This window comes from Mustela erminea, chromosome 6, assembly GCF_009829155.1.
Source record: "Mustela erminea isolate mMusErm1 chromosome 6, mMusErm1.Pri, whole genome shotgun sequence".
NCBI classification, from domain to species: Eukaryota; Metazoa; Chordata; class Mammalia; order Carnivora; family Mustelidae; genus Mustela; species Mustela erminea.
The window spans coordinates 66,913,320-66,936,752 of record NC_045619.1 but is presented as its reverse complement, the minus strand read 5'-3'; the positions used below and the strand labels follow the sequence as shown (position 1 = coordinate 66,936,752).

Below are 23,433 nucleotides of genomic sequence, written 5' to 3'. Positions count from 1 at the left end.
CGAACACTGGTCTATTCTTTCAGCTCCTTCTAGGGGTCTCTTGCTTTCCTGCCCAGCCTGTACTCTGGGATGGACCATTTCACTACAATACAGACATCACTTCTTTGTCCTTTGATCTTCTGCATACTTCCCTCGAAAGTGACTGACTGTGGGCAAACGAAACTGTTTTTTCTGCTTCAATTCTTCAGCTGTTGTGTAATCGTGGACAAAATCACAAGCAAGCAAAGCTCCACGTCCATGGAATCTAGGAGAGTATGGTTTCCCCTTTACCATTTGGAACTCAAAGGAAGAGAGTCTTAAAATAAAAATTAACAGAATAAGGCTAAATTGGCTTTCTGTTTATGAAGTCTGAGATAGTTCTACTTTGTCCCAGGGTCTTCTACCTGGGTTTCTTTCTCATCATATCGGAACCTCCTTCCCCTAAGTGGCATCCTGGGGACTTTTACCTTTTAGATATCCTTCCTACTTTTGACACCAAGGCCAAGAGAATAAAATTTCCTCCCTATATAGGAGAGATTGAGGGACACCTGGGTGGCTCAGGCCATTAAGTGTCTGCCTTCAGCTCAGGTCATGATCCCAGGGTCCTGGGATTGAGTCTCGCATCTGGCCCCCTGCTCAGTGGGGAGTCTGCGTCTCTCTCTGTCTCCCTCTGTGTTCTCTCTCTCAAATAAATAAATAAAATCTAAAATCTTTCCAAAAAAAAAAAAAAAAAAAGGATTGATCCTTCTGTGATGTTCTAACATTTTATCTGAAATGAGTGGTTGTGGATCCACATGTGAGATCCTAATCCCAAAGTAAAAGGGTTTTTTTCAGCTTTTATTGGGAATACTAGCTTTTGGTAGGGAGGACAGTGCAGACCAACCCCTCCCTTGTGAGGACTGCCCAGGAAACAAAGGGGACTGAGATGCAGTACTCCACAAATTCATTAGCTCCCTGCTATCTGCAAATAAAGCTGTGTCTCCTCAGTGGAACATGCAAGGGCCCTGCGTGAACAGTGCGATGACTTTTTCAGTTTGATTTCCTAATGTTTCATACTGTGCCCAGCTGCATTGACATACTTGCTAGTTCCCAGCAGTCCATATATGCACTCCTTTTTCCTTCTCAGATGTATGCATGTCTTACAAATGTTAAGACCCCATACTTACAGTTTTGGAACAATACAGAAAAGTAGAAAGGAAGAAAGTCCTTTGATTGCCCATTCAGACAAAACACCTGAAAATATTTCCCTGCATCTCCTTCCAGGTTTTTTTCTCCCCTGCCTATAGATTGTCTTTGTTTCTTATTTTTGTGTAGTCTCTGTCTTTCATCCTGCTTTTCAAAATAAACATTGCGTAAGCGTTTTCCATGTTCATAAAACTCAGACATACCATTTTTATTTTATGTTATTCTTTATCAACAATAGCAGTTTATTCCTCACAGTTCTGACAACTAGAAGTCTGAGGGTTCCTGCAGAGTCTGGAACTAGCTTTCTGGCCTCTGGATAAGGGCTCTGATTCCATTCACAGGGGCTTCACCCTCAGACCCAAAATACCTTCCAAAGGCCCCAGCTCCAGATACCATCACATTGGGGATTAGATTCGAACATATGAATGAGGGGAAACACACACACACACACACACACACACACACACACATATTCAATCCATATAGCAGCATCCATAGCCGCTAAGGAAAAAATTTTTGTCCTCTGGGGTGCCTGGGTGGCTCAGTCAGTTAAGTGTCTGCCTTCAGCTCAGGTCATGATCCCAGGGTCCTGGGATTGAGCCCTGTATCAGGTTACTTGCTCCACAGGGAGTCTGCTTCTCCCTGTGCCAGCTGCTCCCCTTGCTTGTCTCACTCATGTGTGCTCTCTCTGACAAATAAACAGACAAAATTAAAAAAATAAACAGTCCATTGGAGTAAACTGAGACTGGCAGTGTAGGGGCTCCTCACTGGCTGGATTGTGCCTGTCTCTTACTGGCTAGATTGCTGCGGGAGGATACTCAAGTAGCATCAAGGTGCAAGGGTGCAGGGTCCCTCTCTTCCCCTTGGGTCTGCAACTGAAGAGTGATAGGACATCAGAGCATCCCTGCTGAACTTCCCGCTCCACTTGTGTGCTGTTTCCCACTAATTTTCCCAGGGGCAAATACCAAGTAAAGCTTTTGCTTCAAGAGCAGCAATGGAATGGAGCTACAAGAAAATAAACACTTCCCGAGAAAATAACGTAGAATTGCTTCTTTGTCTTCCTTTATCCAAGCCACACCCATTCACCAAAGATGTCGTCCTTTCCAACAAACAGAAAGCCAGAGTTGAGAAGCCACCAATACAACCCTCTTAGCATGGTAAAAGACTTTAAGTGACTTTTTTTTTTTTTTGACGTGCAAAAACCGGACGCCAGGTTATTAGTGGATACAAAAGATCTCTATCAGAAGGCATTGTCTGGGTATCTATATGTCCTTCATGTCTCTGTAGGTAGACCCACATAAAAATCCTTTTAAATCAAAGCTCAAAATCTCCTCTGCCAAGGTCACTGAGGCTGAGATCATGGGAAAACCAGGTTTTCATGGGAGAAATTTTTCTGTAATAGTAAGGTACGTGTTAGAGTCTGAGATTGAATACTTTGCAAAAATAGTAGCAGTGTGAAGGGTCTGTCGGCACATTCTGTCTGAGAACAGATGGGAATTTAGAAAATGATAGACTCAGGCTCCCGTATCTTACACTTCCCCTTTTACCCCTATTTTGAGTAAGATATTTTGCCGGCTTCAGAGATGAGTGTCACTACATATCTGCTCTTCCTCTGGATTCAGTGGACTGTTTGCCTGGACAACTCAGGAAAGGTGGTCAGAGAGAGAGAGACAGAGACTTTCCTGCCTTTTCTAAGCAGAGTAAAAATTGAGAGGTAAATAAGTCTTGAGGGACTTTCATGAAATTTCAGTGACTCTAAGCCTCATCCTTATTTTGAATCTTCTAGGCAACCCGCATTTCTGCATGGTGAAAAATGATCTGGGGTCCGGTTTCTGGTCATATAGGTCAATTTAGTGTGTGTTTTGTTTCACAGGCAAGAAGGTAAAATTTACTTTGAAAAAGTCCAATCAGACTTCTATCAGGAGAGGCATTTTCTAGAACTTGACTGATACGTATTCACTGGGTCAACAACTGAACGTCACCATTGATGATGACATAGGATCTTACTGAGTGTGTTTCCTCTGCCGCCTGTTGATGATGCTCTCTTAGCCTGGAAAGATGCTGTTGTTCTCCCTCCCCCCAAACAGAATTTGGTGCTGTTCTGTCTGTGGTCTCGTAGCGCAAACTCATACCTGTCTCTGGATCTAATCTGACCTACATGTGCACAAACGTATTCAGGATTATAAGCTTCTTGACCGCAGCTTACATTAGGCTCTTTAAAAATACTGTGAAATAGGGGCGCCTGGAGGGCGCAGTGGGCTAAAGCCTCTGTCTTCGGCTCAGGTCATGATCTCAGGGTCCTGGGATGGAGCCCCGCATCTGGCCCTCTGCTCAGCAGGGAGCCTGCTCTCCCCCAACCCCTGCCTGCCTCTCTGCCTACTTGTGATCTCTGTCAAATAAATAAATAAAAATCTTAAAAAAAAAACCAACCCACTGTGAAATAATAGAGTATTTTTAATCTCTCCTGAGCAAAAGCCTTTTCATGATTTGTGTATAGTACTATATGTAGATGGTCTTGTTCTTGTATAGTACCAATTAGTACTTTATCTATTATGTGACTAAGCATCTTATAGTAATATGTTAGTAATAAACAATTTTTGACTTTCTCTTGAAATGCGTTACCACAAACCAATACAATTACTGCTTGTTGTTCTAGAAAGCTACTTCAGACTGCCAAATCCTGTATCACACAGTACCTTTTTTCCAACACACAATCAAGTATATTTTTCCCTCTCTGGGGGAAAAACAGTAAAAATGAAGTAATGGAAGGAAGCAGAAGTAGTCCTATTTGTGAAATAGGTATAGTGGGGACTCACGTATTCCTTATCGTGGGAACATGATCATTCCAGCATTCCAGGAGAGTGAATCTGTTAGTTTGGATTTCGCATCTCTTACAGTTTCTCATTTGAATGTCTGGGGTAATGAAATGAAATGCAGTTCATCCTTTCAACAAACCCTGTTATTATGTGTCAGGCACTGGCTAGGATTTGGGCATAAGAGATGATAGTGTTCTCAAATCTTTCCATATTGCAGCTTATAGCAGATCTAATAAACCTTTCTCTGCCTCTTCTGTTGAGTCTAAAAGCTGCACACCTTTTGGAATCCTGAAGAGCAGATCTCAGTGTAGCAATAAAAAGTCCCAGAGGCGGCCAAAAAAAAAAAAAAAAAAAAGAAAAGAAAAGAAAAAAAGAAAAGTTGTGGGCATTTAGCACTGAGTAGGACACAGCGTCCCTTTTGTGGCATTCTTGACAAAATTTCATAACTTGAATTTAGTTATGAAGAAATATTAGACAAGCTCAAACTGGGTGACATTCTCTACAGCTGGCCAATATCCTTCAAAAACCTCAAGGACAAAAGAAGACTGAGGAAATGTTACAATTTAAAGGACGCGATTTAAAGTCTGTTATGTGAAGACACATAACAGACCTTAAATATTTCATGTGATCCTTGATTGGATCCTGGACCAGCAGAAGGACACTAGGGGGACAATTAACAACATTTGAATATTCCTGACCTTGAGGTTAAGTAAGACATTATCATTTGGGTAATCTGATTTAAGGCATGGATTCTCAGAAATTAAGAAGCAAATGTTCACATTGCACAAATTGTTTTTAACACAAAGTTATTCATAGGTTAATTTATGCTTTATATAAATTTTAACATAGAGCACACTACTGCAATGAGAGTTGGTAGTGGGACAAAGTTTATAAGTTGTATGAAAAGTATATTTTTTCCATCTTTCCAATGCCTGTCTGTGAATGTGTGTGTGCTTATGTGTATGGGTATATGTATATTTTCTTTCAAGCACAATGTCAAATCCTAAATTTGAACCCTTTGTAACTATGAGCCTAAATCAAATAGCTGCTTATTCTCCCCTGCTTACAATTCCCAAGCAGCTGCTCATTTCCCACAATTTATTTTCATCTTTGAGGAACTGATACTAAATGGCAGACCTTTAAAATATTGTTACATTGATGACCGTCACCAAGGAGATATATGTAGAATGGAGTGAGATGTAATGCTAATGTCATTTTACTTCTTTTTTTTTTAAGTAACAAGCATCTCATTTTATTCATTTTTTAAAGATTTATTTATGTGACAGCAGGAGAGAGAGCAAGCATGAGTAGGAAAGCAGGGGGAGCAGCAGAGGGGAGAGGCAGAAGCAGGCTCCTCACTGAGCAAGGAGCCTGATGTGGGACTCAGTCCCAGGACCCTGGGATCATGACCTGAGCCGAAGGCAAGTGCTTGACCAACTGAGTCACCCAGGTGCCCCAACTAACGTCATTTTATTTATTTGTTTGTTTGTTTAATTTGATTTATTCATTTGAGACAGAGAGCAGGGACACATGAGCAGAGAGAGACACAGAGGGAGAGGGAGAAACAGACTCCCCACTGGGTGGGGAGCCCAGTGTGGGTCTTGATCCCAGGACCTGGAGATCATGACCTGAGCTGATGCTTAACCATATGAGCCACCCAGGTGCCCTGCCAATGTCATTTTAAATAAACCACAAAGCCTCCTTTTTAAAGACATGCATACTATCTTTGTTTAGTCTAAGTTCTGAATTATTTTACTGAGCTAAATAACGTATATTACCCAACTCTACATAAAAAAAATCTAACAATCCAATTAAAAAATGGGCAGAGAACCTGTTAGGAGGTGGAGAAGGGACCATAAAATATCCCCCAAACTGAAAAGGTACTTTGAGACTGGAAAATGAAGCCAGCTACTCTGTAAAGTTTACACTGAGCTTTATTCAGCATAACTGACTGAGTTGGGATATCGGGCAGAGGGTGATTCTTGGCAGCTGCATAGCTATTCTCTGGACTAAGTCCAGCCCTTAGTCCACAGATTTTATAGAGTGAGGGGACATGCAGAAGGGCACTGTAGTAGGATCATAGGGTTCACGTGTACCTCAAAGGGCTTGCATGCACTTAATTGACAGCTACCCTTTAATTAGATCTGGTGGCACCACCTGTGCATCAAGAAAGAAGACTATGTTATCTCTGACAGATTCATGAGAGGCCAGAACAAGCCTTTCCACCATCCCAGTCTTGGCATCCCTCTCTAAGGTATGTATATAAATCTCCAAGGGGACCAGACACACTGCCTTAAAAGAGGTCATTGTGCAAACATGAACAAGATGGAGGGCCAAAGATGGAGTCAGTCTTGTTGACGCTGCCACAGGACTTGAATAGACATTTTCCCAAAGACCTCCAGATGGCCAACAGACATGTGAAAAGATGTTCAGTATCACTAATCATCAGGAAAAGAAATGCAAATCAAAACCAAATGAGATACCACCTCACACCTGTCAGGAATGGCTAAAATCAAAAGACAAGAAATAAGTGTTGGTGAGAGTGTGGAGAAAAAGGAAGCCTCGTGCACCACTGTGGAAAAGAGTGTGGAGGTTCCTGAAAAAATTAAAGACAGAAATATCCTATGATACAGTAATTCCTATAGTGGGTACTTACCCAAAGAAAATGAAAACACTGGTTTGAAGAGATCTATGCACCCCTGTGTTTATTGCAGCATTATTTACAATGGCTAAGATATAGAAACGACCTAAGGATCCATTGATAAATGAGTAGGTAAGGAAGACTTGGTGACTATATATATTCACCACACATACACAGCCATAAAAAAGGATGAGATCTTGCCATCTGCAACAATATGGACAGACCTAGAGTATTATGATAAGTGAAATAAGTCAAATTGAGGAATAGAAATATCATACAGTTTCACTCATATGGATCTAGAAAACAAAATAAGTGAATAAACAAAAAGCCAAACCAGATCTATAAATACAGAGAACAAACTGAAGGTTACCAGAGAAAAGGCAGGTCGATGAATGGGCAAAATAGGTAAAGAGGAGTGGGAGATACAGACTTCCAGTTATGGAATGAATAAGTTATAGGAATGAAAGGTACAGCATATGGAATCTAGTTTCAGGTGAACAACATAGTAATTCAACATCACTATACATTACTCTATGCTCAATGTAAGTATAGCTACTGTCTGTCACCATGCAGTGCTGTTATAATACCATTGACTAATGTAACATTGCTTGTCAACTATACAAAGATAAACTTTTTAAAAAGTAGGATAATAGTATTATAGAAATGTATTAGTAGTTATTTTTCTGGAAACAAATAACATTTATTATCTTCACCATTGAGAAGTGGCAACTTGATGAAGAAAGATAGTATCAAAATATTGAAGCATATACCTTCAAAATGACTTATATAAAAGCAGAATTAACTTTCAATTCCTAACACATGGTCTCATCTTCTAAATAAGTAATTGTGGAGGCTGAAAGTAAATTGGGAAGTTAAAAATGAAATCTTCACTCTTTATGAGTCACCTTCTAACATAAAAATCTATTACATGAAGGCTGAATTGTTTCCAAAGAACAGATCTTTTCATCCAGAACTAATTAGTCCCACTAACCCATATTTTCCTTTTGTTTACAGAAAGCCTTTCCTTTTGTTTACAGAAAGCCTTTGAATACCCTTCTACTGACATAGGAAACTTAAACTTGATGGAACATAACTAATTTAGGGGCCGTACTCCCCCTCTCATTAGGGAACATACAAATAAAGGCCCTTAGAGCTTTAGGTTTTGATTTTGTGAAAAGAACATTATTTGCAGTCTTAAGATGGTCCATTTCTTATTTTAAAGGTTAGGAAGTAAGATTGAAATGTGGAGATTGTGCTTCCTAGAATGAGAGGCAAAAAAAAAACTTTATTTTTTTTGAACTTATGCAAGGGAAACCATGTGCTTGCTTGAGTATGTTGGAGGATTGGAGATGGGTGGGGGTGGGGTCTGGTATTATACATACCAGGTTAAAGTCTGGTTCAGTGTTGGTGAATTTTTTTCTATTGATTTGTCATTTATTGTAAGAAACTCCCCACTTTTTTCTGTGAAGACAGATGGCATTCTGCCATTCAAAGTCCATTGGATTAAAGTCTGGAAGCTGAAATCACAGTTAATTTCATGTGGTATCTGGTGATCCTGAATTGTTCCCATTAAGAGAGTCCAAGCCAAGAAGTCTTCAAATACCAAAAATCAGAAACTTAATTCCCAAGTGGCCAAAAATCATGGATAAAATTATTCTCCTCACTTCTATATTGTGAAATGTACTGTAACTTACAGAAGACTGTAGAAATTCTATGTGTAGTTTAAAGAATTTTAGAAATCTGTAAACTCACACCAGGCTTAAGAAGTAGAACATGAATTCTTAGAAGCCCATGTGTATCCTTCACTGATCGCATCCAGATACTCCTTTTCTTTTCCCAAAGAGAATTCTGAATTTTGTGTTAACTGTTCCTTTACTTTTCTGTACAGTGTGGCAACCTCTATGGATATTATTAAAAAATATTGATCAGTTTTACTTATTTTTCAACTTTATATAAATCTTTTTTAAAAAAATATGCTTTGGGTGCCTGGGCAGCTTGGTTGGTTAAGCCCTTGTGGTGTTGATTTCTGCTCAAGTCATGATCTCAGGGTCATGAGATGGAGCCCCATATTGGGCTGCACTGGGTGTGGAGCCTGCTTGGGATTCTCTCCCTCCCCCTTCTCTTCTCCCCCTTGCTCGTGTGCATATGTGGACTTTCCCTCTCAAAAAAACAATTTTTAAAAATTAAAAATGAAAACGTGATGTATGTTTTTAGATGTGACATTTTTTGCCTAGAATTATTATTTTGAGATTCATCCATGTTGATATTCATTGTAACTGCCATTAGTATTTCATTTAATAAACAATCCATCTATTGAAGGAAATTTAGCTTCCAGTTTTCTCAGGTTTTTATTTTTGTTTTTCAGTTACAAGCAGTGCTACCAATGCATTTTTTTGTACATGTCTCTTAATATGCATGGAGGTTTTCTATGTACCTAGGACTGGAATGCTGAATTAAATGTTATATGAATATCCCACTTTTTAGGTAATACAAAAGTGGCTTTGGTTGTAGCAATTTATGTTCCCACCAGCAAAACAGAAAACTTCCCATTCTTTCACATCTTTGCTTACACTTGGAGTCCTACAACTTTTCCATTGTAGCCGTGGGATCGGGATTCCACTGTAGATTACTTTGGATCTTCTGGATTGCCAATGAATTCTGCTTTGAACAAGTTATTTGTGTATTTCTTAATTTTTGAAGATACAGGGATTTTCTATTATCTTTTTGTTACTGGTGTCAAGCATAATTACACTGAATCAGTAAATGTTTGATGTAGAATATCATTCTTTTGAAACTGTTAAGATGTGCTTTTTGTCCAGTATATTGTCAGTTTTTATAAATGCTCCATGGGTGCTGCAAAACAGACACTGGCTGAGAGTAGAGGTCCGTAGATGTCTATTACACCAAGCTTGTCCATTGTGTGGATCAAATTTTCTACATCAGTGTTTCTGAATGCTTGATCTGTTAGGTACTGCTAGAGAGCTGTTAAAAATCTCCCACTCTTGTAGATTCATTGCATTCTCTTTATTAATACTTCTTATATGTTTTCAATCTATGTTGTAAGTTACAGATGACCTTTAACCTGTTATATCCATTTTAATATGAGAAATACAGTTACTCAGGGAGGCCTACTTTTGGAACATCTGTTATTTTTAGTTCAATGATTCTTATTTTTATATTTTATAAAGCATTTAATAAACCACACTTTATACAAGAAGGATTTTATCATATTTTGCAATTTAGGGTTAAAAATATTCACAACCCTTGATGTTATTCTGGGATGCCATCTAAATGAAATAACCAGTAAATGAAAAGCTTTATGTACCACAGCACATATTTGTGATGGTTGAAAGAAACATAGATTGTCACAATAGAAGAATGTTTAAGTAGCAGGGCACCCAAGTGGCTCAGTCAGTTAAGCAACTGACTCTTGGTTTTGGCTCAGGTCATTATCTCAGAGTCATATGTGTTCAAGCCCCTCATCACACTCCATACCAAGTGGGGAGTCTGCTTGGAATTCTCTCTCCCTCTCCCTCTGCTCCTCCTGCTGCTTTTGCACATCAGTCTCTTGCTATGAATAAATACATACATAAATAAATAAAATCTTAAAAAAAAATGTTTACATAGCTACAACACAAAGAATTTGTAATAGTACTATAAAATTTTTACAGTGATTTGTAAATAAAGTAGAATATACCATATGCTATGATTTCAATTACTTTAATGACAACTATGGAAAAAATTCTAAAGGGAAACATCTCTAAATAATAACATCAGTTGGTGATATATGATTTCCCCCTTCCTTTCTATTCTTTGCATTTTCCCTATTTTCTACAATCTTTTTACAATAAACAGTGGAAATAAGCTTAAAAATATGGACTAACAAATATATTTCTAATTAGTATTTGAGTGTTCATAGTTTGTCTTTCATTCTATGTTATGTTGTAATTGATACTTTTAAAATATAAAAATAAAAACCACTTAAAATGTGTGATAGGGATATGTATAAAGTCAAAGTTGATGTTAAAAATAGATGTGTTATTGTACTTTATCTCTCGTAGACAGAATACTCCTTGAAGAGAACCAGTGCATTTCTCCTGTGGTTTCCAGTCATATGAGCCCATGGACAAAACCAACAGCTGTTGGATCCCTCAGCCCACATGTGATAGAGTTTCCAAGAAAACGAAAAGGAAGTGACTCAGGCCCATCCCAGTAAGTGAATTTATTCCTTTAAGCCCATGAAATCTTTCATTCTAAGGGGAAGAAAAAAGATTACTTTTTAAATCATCGATTTGAAAATGTTACATGGTAACATTTGGATAGGGACAATTACTTATCCACCCAACCACCACCTATCATTAACTGATCTGTAACTTTCCCATCCAACTTTGAAGCTTATTAGGTATCTAGGGAGGGTCAGTTGGAGTCTGAAAGACATAGGAACATAGGGTTAGTTTGCTTAACATTTATGGTTACAGCACGATACTAACCTTGCTAACTGAATTGCTTAACCATGAGGAGAACATCTTTCTGTGTGTTTCACTTAACAAATACCACATTGCCTCTTACCTTATCCATCACTTATTTAATCACCAACCCTTGGTCATCTGTGGCCAGTTGAATCCTATAAAACTCTTGTTTTTCTTTTTTTTTTTTTTTAAAGCTTTATTTATTTATTTGACAGACAGAGATCACAAGTAGGCAGAGAGGCAGACAGAGAGAGAGGAGGAAGCAGGCTTCCTGCTGAGCAGAGAGCCCGATGTGGGGCTCGATCCCAGGACCCTGGGATCATGACCTGAGCCGAAAGCAGAGGCTTTAACCCACTGAGCCACCCAGGCGCCCAAACTCTTGTTTTTCATGGTTATTAAGCCAAGTAGATAACAAAGTCAATGTTGAAGATACTTGCTTTCTTCTTGTTTACTTTCGTTGCTTAATGCAGCTTGCAGCCCCAAATATTCTTTAATAAACTCCCCAAAGCTAGGGTTTATATGGTGAAAATGATAAGGCAAAGTAAATATTATGATCTAGAGTACTCCATTTTAGGCTGGTACTTTACATAAATGAGAAAGTTGATGATAGGTCTCTATGAAGGAAAGGAAAATTTTTGAATAGGGGGACAAGATGACATACTGGAAGAAACCAGCTCTTTTTAAGACTCTTCTTTCCAATGTACTTTCTGATTTAGTTAAAACTCCCAAGACAGCAGAATCAGTGTTTATTCAAATGTAAGAACCAGTGCACTTCCCAAGCTACGTACAAATGACCTGAAGGTTATCTACTGTTCTGGGTTGTCTGTATTCTCTCAGACTGTTCTACTAATGTGAATGCTCATAAAAAAACTTCAGTTGACCAAGTGACTGGTCTAGAACTGTTTACCATCTTACATCCTGAATCAGCAGTTTGTAGTCCTCACTCAGCTCAAGCTTGAAGTGATTGTCAGTCCTTTTTATTTTCCTTTTCTTCGGAATCATAAGCACTGTTGTGCTTTTTTAGTATCCAGATAAGACTGTGAGCTGCTGAAGTGGAGGTGTGATCCTAGAGGCGACAGTTTTATGTTGCAGAGCCGGCATGGCTGCGACCTTCAGTGGTTTGGGGAGTGAATGGGAAGTGGAGTCCATGGTAGGGGAAGTAATGGAAACATGCCAAGTACTGGCAGATAGTGATTTTTTGGCAGAAGACAACACTGAAGATTAGCCAGTTGCCCATAGTTTAGAAAATGAAGCCCGGATGCAGAAATATCAAGTGGCTTGCCTAACATTACACAAGTAGTTAGAACGCCCGACTGTTAGTGTGGTACTTTATTACACGCTACTTCCTGTCTCTCTGCAACTGGACAGGGTCGGGGACTTGTGGCACATGAGGATAATCATGCTGTCCATTTCCCAACATGTATGGGTAGAGGTGACCCAAGACCTCCTTCTTTCCAGGTCCGGAATCATGACAGAAAAAGTGGTGGAAAAGCTCTCTCAGAATCCTTTTACCTATCTTCTTTCAACAAGGATAGAAATATCAGCATCCCGTAGCAGCAGGTAAGTCCTGGACTTCCATTTGACATAATGCCTACTTAAAGAACACATGTAATGGCAGTAGACAGAAGAGTATATACATCCCATTGATTTGCTCATTGTCTGCCTTAGAGCTTCTCCATTCTGCCCCAATCCTTCTTTCATTCCACCGTTTTCCATTCCTCTAGTGAAATGATGGAAGTCAAAGTACTTTATGTGTTTTACAAAGTGCTGATTGTATAGCATCCTTTCCAGAGACTCAGGGCATGAAAGCCAGTCAGTAGACATGAAGTTGATTTCATTGGTGGAGCCCCAGAATACTGGGCATTTTTAAACAAAGAAGAATGTATGAGAATGTTTGCCATTTCTGCAGCACTCTTGGTTTGAAGGGAGAGCTGATTCTTTTAAAGGGTCGTTGATGAAGATTTCCTGGAATATAGTCATTAAATATTTCTTGAGTACCTACTATGTGACACCCAGTGGACTAGGAGGGAGAAATACAAAGACAAAAGAAACACGTTCAAGTTAGAAAGAAACAGGTAAGTATTACACATTATGATAACTGCTGTAATACATACCCCAGGTACCCTGAAAACAAGAACAGTTGGGCATTTAAATAAGACTGGGATTAGGAGGGAAGGACAGCTTCCTGCAGAGGTTGATTTAAGTTAAGTTTTTTTTTTTTTTAAGATTTTCTTTATTTATTTGACAGAGAGAGATCACAAGTAGGCAGAGAGAGAGGAGGAAGCAGGCTCCCTGCTGAGCAGAGAGCCCGATGTGGGGCTCGATCCCAGGACCCTGAGATCATGACCTGAGCCAAAGGCAGAGGCTTTAACCCACTGAGCCACCCAGGCGCCCCCTAAGCTAAGTTTTAAATGAAGAAGGGAAGTGAGCCATTCTGAGCAGGAGTAGAGGTACTTTAGGTGGAAGGAAGAACTGTGCATAGGCATAGGGCATGGAATATGAAATAGCACCTGCTCATCAGGAAACAAGTGGCTGGCGCAAAGAGCAGAGGCTGTACACAGAGGTGGGTGAGCTGTGAGACTTGGGAAATGAACATGGACTGGGTCAAAGAGATCTGTTGAATTAAAGAATATAGAAATCATTTTGCATGCAGTTGGAAAACACAAGGATTTTAAGCATGTCAAATTACATTTAAACAAAAACTGTGGGCCTTTGGACTTTTTTTATTTGGTAACATATATATAACATAAAAATTGCTATTTCAACCATTTTTAACGTACAATTCAGTGACATTAGTTACAGTCACAATGTTGTACAACCATTACTACTGCCTATTTCCAAAACATTTTTTTTATTATCCCGACTAGAAACTCCGCATGCATTAAATAATAATATTCCATTCCTTGTTTCCTTGGGTCCCTGGTAACCTCTAGTCTACTTTCTAGCTCTATGATTTTGCCTATTCTAGATATTTTACATAAGTAGGGTCATGCATTGTTTATCCTCTTTTGTCTGGCTTATTTCACTTAACATATTTTCAAGTTTTCTGTACATTATAGCATGTATCAGAAATTCATTTTTTAAAAATTTATTTATTTATTATTATTTTTTATAAACATATAATATATTTCTATCCACAGGGGTACAGGTCTGTGAATCGCCAGGTTTACACACTTCACAGCACTCACCATAGCACATACCCTCCCCAATGTCCATAACCCCACTCCCCTCTCCCTCCCCCACTCCCCCCAGCAACCCTCAGTTGTTTTGTGAGATTAAGAGTCACTTATGGTTTGTCTCCCTCCCAATCCCATCTTGTTTCATTTATTCTTTTCCTACCCCCCAACCCCCCCCTGTTGCATCTCCACTTCCTCATATCAGGGAGATTATATGATAGTTGTCTTTCTCCTATTGACTTATTTCACTAAGCATGATACCCTCTAGTTCCATCCACGTCGTCGCAAATGGCAAGATTTCTTTTCTTTTGATGGCTGCATAGTATTCCATTGTGTATATATACCACATCTTCTTTATCCATTCATCTGTTGATGGACATCTAGGTTCTTTCTATAGTTTGGCTATTGTAGACATTGCTGCTATAAACATTCGGGTGCACGTGCCCCTTCGGATCACTATGTTTGTATCTTTAGGGTAAATACCCTAGTGCGATTGCTGGGTCATAGGGTAGTTCTATTTTCAACTTTTTGAGGAACCTCCATGCTGTTTTCCAGAGTGGCTGCACCAGCTTACATTCCCACCAACAGTGTAGGAGGGTTCCCCTTTCTCCGCATCCTCACCAGCATCTGTCATTTCCTGACTTTTTAATTTTAGCCATTCTGACTGGTGTGAGGTGGTATCTCCTTGTGGTTTTGATTTATACTTCCCTGATGTCAAGTGATGTGGAGCACTTTTTCATGTGTCTGTTGGCCATCTGGATGTCTTCTTTGCAGAAATGTCTGTTCATGTCTTCTGCCCATTTCTTGATTAAATTATTTGTTCTTTGGGTGTTGAGTTTGCTAAGTTCTTTATAGATTTTGGACACTAGCCCTTTATCTGATAGGTCATTTGCAAATATCTTCTCCCATTCTGTCAGTTGTCTTTTGGTTTTGTTAACTGTTTCCTTTGCTGTGCAAAAGCTTTTGATCTTGATGAAATCCCAATAGTTCATTTTTGCTTCCCTTGCCTTTGGCGATGTTCCTAGGAAGATGCTGCGGCTGAGGTCGAAGAGGTTGCTGCCTGTGTTCTCCTCAAGGATTTTGATGGATTCCTTTTGCACATTGAGGTCCTTCATCCATTTTGAGTCTATTTTCATGTGTGGTGTAAGGGAATGGTCCAATTTCATCTTTCTGCATGTGGCCGTCCAATTTTCCCAACACCATTTATTGAAGAGACTGTCTTTTTTCCATTGGACATTCTTTCCTGCTTTGTCGAAGATTAGTTGACCATAGAGTTGAGGGTCTATTTCTGGGCTCTCTGTTCTGTTCCATTGACCTATGTATCTGTTTTTGTGCCAGTACCATGCTCTCTTGGTGATGACAGCTTTGTAATAGAGTTTGAAGTCCAGAATTGTGATGCCACCAACTTTGGCTTTCTTTTTCAATATTCCTTTGGCTATTCGAGGTCTTTTCTGGTTCCATATAAATTTTAGGATTATTTGTTCCATTTCTTTTTAAAAAAATGGGTGGGATTTTGATAGGGATTGCATTAAATGTGTAGATTGCTTTAGGTAGCATAGACATTTTCACAATATTTGGTCTTCCAATCCAGGAGCATGGAACATTTTTTCATTTCTTTGTGTCTTCCTCAATTTCTTTCATGAGTACTTTATAGTTTTCTGAGTATAGATTCTTCGCCTTTTTGGTTAGGTTTATTCTGAGTTATCTTATAGTTTTGGGTGCAATTATAAATGGGATTGACTCCTTAATTTCTCTTCTGTCTTGCTCATGGTGTAGAGAAATGCAGCTGATTTCTGTACATTGATATTACATCCTGACACTTTACTAAATTCCTGTACAAGTCCTAGCAGTTTTGGAGTGGAGTCTTTTGGGTTTTCCACATATAGTATCATATCAAATGTGAAGAGTGATAGTTTGACTTCTTTGCCGATTTGGATGCCTTTAATTTCTTTTTGTTGTCTGATTGCTGAGGCGAGGACTTCTAGTACTACGCTGAATAGCAGTGGTGATAATGGACATCCCTGCCGTGTTCCTGACCTTCGCGGAAAAGCTTTCAGTTTTTCTTCATTGAGAATGATATTTGCGGTGGGTTTTTCATAGATGGCTTTGATAATATTGAGGTATGTGCACTCTATCCCTACACTTTGAAGAGTTTTGATCAGGAAGGGATGCTGTACTTTGACAAATGCTTTTTCAGCATCTATTGAGAGTATCATATGGTTCTTGTTCTTTCTTTTATTAATGTGTTGTATCACATTGATTGATTTGCGGATGTTGAACCAACCTTGTAGCCCTGGAATAAATCCCACTTGGTCATGGTGAATAATCCTTTTAATGTACTGTTGAATCCTATTAGCTAGTATTTTGGTGAGAATTTTCGCATCTGTGTTCATCAAGGATATTGGTCTGTAGTTCTCTTTTTTGATGGGATCCTTGTCTGGTTTTGGGATCAAGGTGATGCTGGCCTCATAAAATGAGTTTGGAAATTTTCCTTCCATTTCTATTTTTTGGAGCAGTTTCAGGAGAATAGGAATTAGTTCTTCTTTAAATGTTTGGTAGAATTCCCCTGGGAAGCCGTCTGGCCCTGGGCTTTTGTTTGTTTGGAGATTTTTGATGACTGTTTTAATCTCCTTACTGGTTATGGGTCTGTTCAGGTTTTCTATTTCTTCCTGGTTCAGTTGTGGTAGTTTATATGTCTCTAGGAATGCATCCATTTCTTCCAGATTGTCAAATTTGTTGACGTAGAATTGCTCATAGTATGTTCTTATAATTGTTTGTATTTCTTTGGGGTTAGTTGTGATGTCTCCTCTTTCATTCATGATTTTATTTATTTGGGTCCTTTCTCTTTTCTCTTTGATAAGTTTGACCAGGGGTTTATCGATCTAATTAATTATTTCAAAGAACCAGCTCCTGGTTTCGTTGATTTGTTCTATTGTTTTCTTAGTTTCTATTTCATTGATTTCTGCTCTGATCTTTATTATTTCTCTTCTCCTGCTGATTTTAGGCTTTCTTTCTTGTTCTTTCTCCAGCTCCTTTAGGTGAAGGGTTAGGTTGTGTATTTGAGACCTTTCTTCTTTCTTGAGAAAGGCTTATACCGCTATATATTTTCCTCTCAGGACTGCCTTTGTTCTGTCCCACAGATTTTGAACCATTGTGTTTTCATTATCATTTGTTTCCGTGAAAGAAATTCATTCTTTTTATGGCTGACTTTCCATTGTATGTATATACCACATTTCTGTAACAATGTCACATTAATATCAGGTGTACAGCCTAGTCAACTTCTCTATACATTATGCTATGCTTACCACATAGCTGCAGTCTGTCACATATACCATAATATCAGTATCATTGACAATATTCCCAGTGCTGTGCCTTTTATTCCCATGACTTATTCATTGTATAAGTGGAAACCCATATCTCCCACACCCCTTACTATTTTGCCCATTCCTCACTCTCCTTCCCTCTGGCAGCCATTAACTCTCTGTATTTATAGGTCCAATTCTGCTTTTAGTTTATTCATTTGTTTTTTAGATGCCACATGAATGAAATCATATGGCTTTTATCTTTCTCAGTCTGACCACTTCATTTAGCTTAATACACTGTAAGACCATCCATGTTGCAAATGGTAGGATCTCATCTTTTATATGGCTTTGGAATATTCGTGTGTGTGTGTGTGTGTGCGCGTGCGTGTGCGCACGTGTGCGTGTATGTGTACTACTTCTATTGATGGACCCTTAGGTTGCTTCCATATCTTGGCTACTATAAATAATGTTGCAATAAACATAGGGGTGCATGTATCTTTTATAATTAGTGGTTTGGTTTTCTTGGGTAAATACCCAGTAGTAGGATTCTTGGATCATATGGTATTCTTGTTTTTAATTTTTCTGATAATTTTTCTATAAAATTATCCATATCCATAGTGCTTTCCACAGTGGCTGTACTAATTTACAGCCTCACCACGAGGGTTTCATTTTCGGTACATCCTCTCCAACACTTGTTATTTCTCATCACTGTGTTTTCAGCTATTCTGATAGGTGGAAAGTGTTATCTTGTGGTTTTGATTTGCCTTTTCCTGATGATTAGTGATTAGCATCTTCTCTTGTGTCTGTTGGCCATCTGTATGTCTTTGGGGAAATGTCTATTCAGGACCTCTGCCCATTTTTAAATCAGATTGTTTGCTTTTCGGGTGTTGAGTTGTATAAGTTTTTTTTTATTTTGGATATTAGTGCCTTATTGGATATGGAATTTGAAAATATCTTCTCCTTAGTAGGTTGCCTTATTATATGAAAGCCGTACAAAAGCTTTTAATTTTGATATAGGTCCAATAGCTTATTTTTGCTTTTGTTTCACTTGTGTTAGGAGGAATATCTAGAAAAATATTGTTACAGCCAACATCAGAGAAATTACTGCCTGTGTTCTCTTCTAGCATTTTTATGGTTTCAGTTCTCACATATAGGTCTTTCATCCATTTTGAGTTTATTTTTGTGAAATAGTGTTAGAAAGTGTTCCAGTTTTCCCAGCACCATTTGTTGAAGAGACTTTCTTTTACCCATGGCATAGTCTTGCCTCCTTTGCTATACATTAATTGACCATGTAGTGGTGGGTTTATTTCTGGCCCTTTATTCTTTCCCTTCGATCTGTGTGTCTGTTTTTGTGCCGGTACCAGAGTGTTTTGATTACTATAGCTTTGTAGTACATCTTGAAATCTGGAACTGTGATTCCTTCAGTTCTGCTCTTTTTCAAGATTGCTTTGGCTATTCAGGGTCTTTTGTGGTTCCAGACCCATTGCAGGATTGTTTGTTATAGTTCTGAAAAGTGCTCTTGGTATTTTGATAGGGATTGCATTGAATCTTTACATTGTCTTGGATAGAAGGGACATTTTTTTAATTTAGATTCAATTGACCAACATATAATCCATCGTTAGTTTTTGATGTAATGTTCAATGATTCATTCGTTGCATATAACAATGTTAATCCCATGAACACAGAGTATCTTTCCATTTATTTGTGTCTCCTTTAGTTTCTTTCATCAAAGTCTTACAGTTTCCAGAGCACCCATCTCTCACCACCTTGGTTAAGTTTATTCCTAGGTATTTTAGTCTTTCTGGTGAAAATGTAAATGGGAGTATTCACTTAAAATCTCTTTCTGCTAGTTTGTTATTAGTGTATAAAAATGCAAAAAAAATGCAGTGAATTTCAGTATATTAATTTTGCATCCTGCAACTTTACTGAATTTACTAGTTTTAATAGTTTTTTGATGCAGTCTTTGGGGTTTCCTATATGTAGAATCATGTCTTCAAATAGTGACAGTTTCACTTCTTCCTTACTGATATGATTGCCTCTTATTTCTTTTTCTAGTCTGATTGCTCTGACTAGGACTTCCAACACCATCTTGAATAAAAGTGGTGAGTGGACATCCTTGTGTTGTCCCTGATCTTAGTGGAAAATCTCTTAGTCCTTCATCACTGAGTATGATGTTGACTGTAGTTTTTTCACTTATAGCCTATATTATGTTGAGATATGTTCCCTCTAAACCCACTTTGTTGAGAATTTTTATCATGAGTCAGTGTTCAATTTTGTCAAATACTTTTTTTTAAAATCTATTGAGAAAAATCATGATTTTTTTTTTCAAAAGATTTATTTATTTTAGAGAAATTGAGAGTATTAGCAGGGGGAGAGGCAAAGTGAGAGGGAGACAAGCAGAGTCCCCACCAAGCAGGGAACCCTACATGGAACTTGATCCCAGGACCCTGAGATCATGATCTGAGCCAAAACCAAGAGTCGGATGTTTAACTGACTTAGCCACCCAGTTGCCTTGAGAAGATTATGATTTTTATTCTTCATTTTGTTGATATGGTGTATCATGTTGGTCGATTTGCAAATATTGACCCATCCTTGCATCCTCAGAATAAATCTGTTTGAATATATCATGCCACTTTCTTTCGACCTACAAAGTTTCTGCTGAAAACTTGGCTGATAGCCTCATATGGCTTTTCTTGTAGGTAAATTTTTGCTTCTCTCTTGCTACCTTTTAAAGTCTCTTTATATATTTATTTTTTAAGTAGGCTCTATGTCTAATGTGGGGTTTGAACTTACAACCCTAAGATCAAGAGTAGTATGCTGTACTGACCGAGCCAGCCAGGTGCATGCAAAGTCTTGCTTTATCTTTAACCTTTGGCATTTTAATTATTATGTGTCTTGGTTTGGACCTTCTTGGGTTCATCTTGCTTAGAACTCTGTGCTTCTTGAAACTAGATATCTATTTCCTTCCCTATGTTAGGGAAATTTTCACCTATTACTTCTTCAAATACATATTTTCCTTTCTCTCTTGCTGCTGCTTCTAGGTTCCCTGTAATGGCAATGTTTTTTCACTTACTGCTGTCTAAGAGCTCTCTTAATCAACCTTCATTTATTATTTTCTCCTTCTGTCATTCAGCTTGTGTGCTTTTCATTAACCTGTTTTTCCTTATCGCTGATATATTCTGCATCCTCTAATCTACTATTGATTCTCTCTAAGGTATTTTTTATTTCAGTTATTGTATTATTCAGCTCTGATTGGTTCTTTTTTACATTTTTTAATTATTGAAGGTCTCGCTGTGAAGTTCACTCACTCTTTTCTCCATTCTAGTGAGCAGCTTTATGATCATTACTTTAAATTCTTTATCAGGCATATTGTTTATCTCCATTTCATTTAGCTCCTTTCTCTGAGGTTTTGTCTTGTTCTTTCTTTTGGAGCATATTTCTGTCTCCCCATTTTGCCTTCCTTCCTCCCCATGTTTGTTTCTATGAATTAAGCAGAATAACAACTTCTGAATTTGAAGGAAGGCTTGGTGCACTTAGCAACTTTCACTGGCTGGAGATGAGTTTGGCATGGGTTGGGTGTCTCAGGACTCTCCACATAGTAGGCACTGTGGCAGGATAGCTGAAGTGGGTACAGGTCAGTGTGGCCCCTGGGCCTCCCTGCAGCAGGTGCCCTGACAGGATAGTTAAAGCTAGAGTGGATGCATGCCGGGGTGTCCTGAGGCTCTACACCCAGAGGGAACCTTGGCAGTGTAGCTGATGCTGATGTGAGTATTATTCAGGGTATCCTGGAGCTCTCCACACAGAGGGCACCCTGGCAAGACAGGTGGAGCTGAAGTGGGTGTATGCTAAGGGATTCTAGGGCTCTCTGTGGAGTGGGCGCCCTGTCCCAACTGTGTGTTGCAAAGTTCCAGGTTCTATACACTGAGGGCACTCTGGAAGGATGGCTGAGGTGAAGGGAAGCTGGGATTTCTGGGGTACTACTGGGTGCCCCAGTGTAGTGGCTGGAGCTGAAGCAGTGTGTAGAAGCAGGAGACCCTTGAGTTCTTTGTACAGAAGGTGTCCGGGTAGGATATCTGAAGTGGGTGCAAACAGGTATGTTCTAGGACTATCTGTAGAGATAGTGCCTTGGAGGGGTGTCGGCTGGGGCTGAGGCAGGGTACATGCCTGCCAGGGAGGGGTTCTGGGGTACTCTGCACAGGGGTTGCCATATATCACATTTTGTTTATCCATTCCTCTGCTGGTGGACATTTAGGTTGTTCCTATCTTTTGGCTACTGTGAATAATGCTGTTATGAATGCTGATGTACCAGTATGTGTTTGGGTCCTGGCTTTAAGTTCTTTTTGGTATATACTCAGGAGACTTTCTGGGTCATATGGTAATCCTAGGTTTAGTTTTTGAGGAATCACAAAAATTGTTTTTGACAGTGGCTGTACCCACCAGCATTACATTTACATTACAGCAGCATGTACGTTCCCACCAGCAATGTGTGAAGGATGCAGTTTCTCCATATTGCTGATATTTGTTATTGTCCATTTTTAAAAAGAATATAGCTATCCTACCAGGTGGGAAGTGGTACAGACTTATATGTTCAAAGAATCACTTGGGAAACAACATGGAGGATGGGCTGAAGGGGGGAAACCCAGGAGGCAGAGAAAATAGCTGAGAAGTTTTGCCAGGGATTGTTTTCTGAGCATTGGTCTAAGAGAGTAAGGTCCTGGACAGCAGGGCATGGAAAGGGAAGGGCATGTTATGAGAAGTTTAAAAGAGAATTCATGATTGTTGATTAAGGAGAGCAGGAATACAGGAAGCGTCCAAATTTTCTGACTTGGTCACCTATTTGGAGGATGTTATATGCTGAGATCAAGGGATAGATGGTGAATTCAGTTTTGGACACCGTGAGAGCATGGTAATTCTCAGTTCTTCAACCAGGCAGTTGGATATGAGGACCTGGTGCTTAGGGGTGACACCTGGTCTAGAGATAGAGATTCACACATTTCTAATGTTCAGGAAGCCATTGCAGTGATTGGCATGGATGCACGGTCACTGGGGGAAGTGTAGAGAGTGGGAAGATTTGGGGACTGAGGATATACTCTGGGGGGACTCAGGCCTAAACACTGTAAAAGGAGGAAGGAAATCCTACCCCAAATGTGAGAAGACATGGCTCTGAAGTAGGGTAGTATCTCAGAAACCAAAGGAAAAGGTTTTAAAAAGAGGAAGGCATGAAAAGGAGCAAATCTGGAGAATGTTTTGATTGCATTTGCACTTACCTAGGTTTATGCTGCAAACAAGAAATGAATTGTTTGGCTAATATAGGATCATGCCTTTTCTCTGTTCTACCAGGGACCATTAAATAACAGTATGTTTGGATTTCATAAGTACAGTAGGTTTGGATTTCACCATTTCTTTAGAGTTTTTTTTTTCCCCTTTGTAGTTCAGTTGACACTGTTAGATTTGTGTGTGCAACACACAAATTCCACAAAGGACTTAGTGCTCACTATGATATATGTACTTACCATCTATCAGGATATAATGTTATTACAATATATATTTTTTAAAGATTTTATTTATTTATTTGACAGAGAGAGAGAGATCACAAGCACGCAGGGAGGAAGGCAGAGAGAGGAGAAAGCAGGCTCTCCGCAGAGCAGAGAGCCCGATGCAGGGCTTGATCCCAGGACGCTGGGATTATGACCTGAGCCGAAGGCAGAGGCTTTAACCCACTGAACCACCCAGGCGCCCCAACAATATTTTTTTTTTTTTAAGATTTTATTTATTTATTTGACAGAGATCACAAGTAGGCAGAGAGGCAGGCAGAGAGAGAGAGAGAGAGAGAGAAAGAGGAGGAAGCAGGCTCCCCGCTAAGCA

At 39.1% G+C, this 23,433-nt stretch overlaps 1 protein-coding gene across 2 annotated transcripts in view; it reads left to right on the top strand.

Annotated features, from left to right (window-relative positions):
• ARNTL2 (aryl hydrocarbon receptor nuclear translocator like 2) overlaps window positions 1–23,433 on the top strand; it is a 102,690-nt gene that overhangs the window by 26,887 nt on the left and 52,370 nt on the right. For both annotated transcript variants that reach the window (XM_032347592.1, XM_032347593.1), the window contains exons 2-3: window positions 10,683–10,833; window positions 12,549–12,650. In XM_032347592.1, coding sequence (XP_032203483.1) covers window positions 10,683–10,833; window positions 12,549–12,650 — 253 coding nt within the window. The remainder of the gene's footprint in view (window positions 1–10,682; window positions 10,834–12,548; window positions 12,651–23,433) is intronic.